Source organism: Centruroides sculpturatus, unplaced genomic scaffold, assembly GCF_000671375.1.
Source record: "Centruroides sculpturatus isolate CEXI.00-Female unplaced genomic scaffold, Cexi_2.0 scaffold353, whole genome shotgun sequence".
Taxonomy (NCBI): domain Eukaryota; kingdom Metazoa; phylum Arthropoda; class Arachnida; order Scorpiones; family Buthidae; genus Centruroides; species Centruroides sculpturatus.
Genome location: NW_019384573.1, coordinates 180,804 through 183,857, shown reverse-complemented (window position 1 = coordinate 183,857; position 3,054 = coordinate 180,804). Strand labels below are relative to the sequence as shown.

General features: G+C 28.4%; 1 protein-coding gene across 1 annotated transcript in view; it reads right to left on the bottom strand.

The window, feature by feature from the left end:
• Window positions 1-391: 391 nt before the first annotated feature.
• The window catches only part of LOC111624246 (hemicentin-1-like), a gene marked incomplete at its 5' end in the record, with an annotated part of 182,045 nt that continues 179,382 nt past the window's right edge, over window positions 392-3,054 (bottom strand). Inside the window, 3 exons of the mRNA XM_023367059.1 lie at window positions 392-1,292; window positions 2,004-2,128; window positions 2,895-2,998. Of these exons, the coding sequence (XP_023222827.1) occupies window positions 1,068-1,292; window positions 2,004-2,128; window positions 2,895-2,998 (454 nt within the window). The remainder of the gene's footprint in view (window positions 1,293-2,003; window positions 2,129-2,894; window positions 2,999-3,054) is intronic.

Sequence of the window (3,054 nt, the reverse complement as noted above, 5' to 3'; positions counted from 1 at the left end):
TTTACTTGTTTTCTTTATTAATTTATATCAAAAATACGTTTCTAAAATTTAAATAAAACAAATAATGATCACGTATGTCTAATTAATGTTAACTTTAGTAATCTGTTGTTAATTTTATTTCTATTTTTTAATGAAAAATTTAAATTTTTAATTAATTGACACATGAAACATTTTGATAAAAGTCAGTTTTTTTAAGATTTTTTTTTCTTGTTTTTATAAAGAAGGCCACTTTTACATTATTTGCTTAACAAAGCAACGGTATTTCAAAAAATCCATGTTGACAATTGTTTGTAAGTAAAACATCAAGCTAAGTCATAGGAATCACTCCAGAAAAATGAATGTCTTGTACGACTGTGTACAATTTTATATATATATATATTTTTTTCTTTTCTGAATATTCTCAAATGTCCAAGAGCATTAATTTTTATATCGACAAGTCCTGAGCGATTTAACTTTTTCTTATTATTATATTATTATTATTATTATTCATATCTCTGTTATACTGTCTTCGAATTTCTTCACTTAATGGCAGCTAAATCCGTACTTCTTTTTGTTTTTTATAGTTCTTTCTTTATACATTTATTAAACATACATAAACAGAACACACATAATCTTCTTTTGAATCCTTGGATTGTCGCGCGAATTCACAAGCACCACAGCCGGAAGGGGAGTAAGTGGGTTCGTTTTATTTTATTTTATTTTATTTTTTACAGTACGGTTTAACACGTGATTACAGTGAGGACCGTCTGTATTCTTCACAACCATCTGTCTGATTTATCGTAGACAGCACACTTCTGCCGTTCCCAACGCTAAATTTATGATAAAAGTTCTCCCCCGTTAAGATCCTACACGCAAGCTTTGATTCACGCTAGGGAAAGGGTTGAGGTTGATCTTTATTCTGAAGGATTTTTGTGTAACCAACAGACAGGCATGACGCCTCCGTGGTTGGGAACTGGTGCTGTCTTTACTGTCGGTGGATGAATTCTTATATATTCTTTTTTTTAATATATATTTGTATTTTTTTATTTTATCTTATTTTATTTCCATTTTGTTCTTGTTCGTCGATGCTACACTGCACTTTCTCTCTTATTGTTCATTAATGGTGTTTCACACGATGTACATGCTGCTTCTTCGTCGTCGTCTCGTTCTCCTACAACAATATGAGAGGGCATATGTCGCTGTAAATCGAGTTTTGCATATTCTGTTGGTGGTTCTTTTCTTCTAACTGTAACTGTCGCTGAACTTTGTAAATCCTTGGGAAGAGCTAATTCAGCGTACGTAACATCTTCAGGCTGCATGATATAAATATAAAATAATTAATAAAGTCTTAAGAAGATTCGCAATTTTATAAAGATACAATAAATTATTCATGAAAATGCATTAGAAAATTGAAATTTTCAGATTATTACATTCTTATCTATGCATGTTTAATATTTATTATTTTATAAAAAATTTTAAACTTATGTTTACAAATTAAACATGATACATTCTTGTACGTAAGGTTACATCTTAGTTACAAGAATAATATTTATTTAATTACATTCATAAATATTGATACTGTAACATCACTGCTCAGTAAATTTATGTTACAAACAAATTAAATGAACATAATATAAATATATAAGAAACAAATCAATTTTCAAAAATAAAAATATAGAAAAATCTTTACAATTTAATAAAATAAAGAATATCAACAACATAATAAATTATTGAATATTGTAAAAAGCGATATTAATCTTGCATGACATAATATTTTTGCAATATGTATATTAAAGAAAAGGATTGTTTAATAGAAATTAATTAAGTAGAACGATAAATTTTAAATGGCTTCATTTATTAAGTTTCAAATTAAATTGAGTTTATCCTGTCATAACAAATTAGAATGCATGAATAGATATCTTTAGAGACAGATGAATCATTTACAGTTATTTTCTTTTATCTTCACTCAACGATAAATATACAGAACGTTAGATAAAAGTATAATAAAAAGAATCATGGCATACTTTTCTAAATGTGGAACAAGCTTGTGTTGGTAAAGTATTCTCGAACACGACTTCCCTCGAGGAAGAACTCCAATGACATATGGCAGCTGTACTAGTTGGAGGAGATGATGATTCTTTAACGTCATCTACAATAAAGTAAAAATGGAAAAACCATCAAAAAATACAAACTTTATAATCAATTTTAGTACATATAACTATACAGATATATATATATATATATATTGACTAACGTAAAATTAAACATATATTTCTTCCTATCGATTACGCTTGTGTTTCTGTATCACTTAATCGATTTATTGACAATATTATATTTATGTGAATTAATTTTCTATAAGAAAAAGTTAAAGTATAGTAACAGCTATTATCCATTTCAAACATCAACGATGCAGATAAAAGACAAGTTTGGTCCAGACGGCGTTTTTCTTTACCTTCTTTCTTCCTCTTCCCTGTGCAACATTTGAAATTCATGTATACGGCAAAGAAGGGAGTGTACGCCAATGTTTCTCATGTTAGTCCCAGCGCTACTTGAATACATTTTGGGAAGAAAGGGGGGAAAGCCAGATCAAACTGATCATTCGTTTCGAAAAATTCCCAGTAGCTAGGTGGTATTAGGTAAGACAAGTCAACCGGGTATTTCAGACTGTGTAGAGTAAGACGACAAAAGAAAATATTTTTTTGCAGTTATAAAAAAAAGTATACTATATATATATAACTTTACTAGTCCCTGCTTGAAATTTTGCTTAAATTCTATACATAAAAACACGAGTTATGTTGTATTTTACTATACAGATATAGGGCATGTATTTTTTGAATATATTATTAGATTAAATTTTTAGGGTTTATTAATGCTTTTTATATCTAAAAATTGATTGATAAATATAAAATTCTTACCAAGACAGTGTACACGACTTATTATTTTGGCTGGGATGATGTCTGGTCCTTTTTCTTCACTGTCTGCCATATCATCTGTATCTTTCTTTAAAGGAGTTTGGCATCTAGAAACAAAATATATCCTATCCAATAATTCAAAATGCATATATATAAAGTTTAT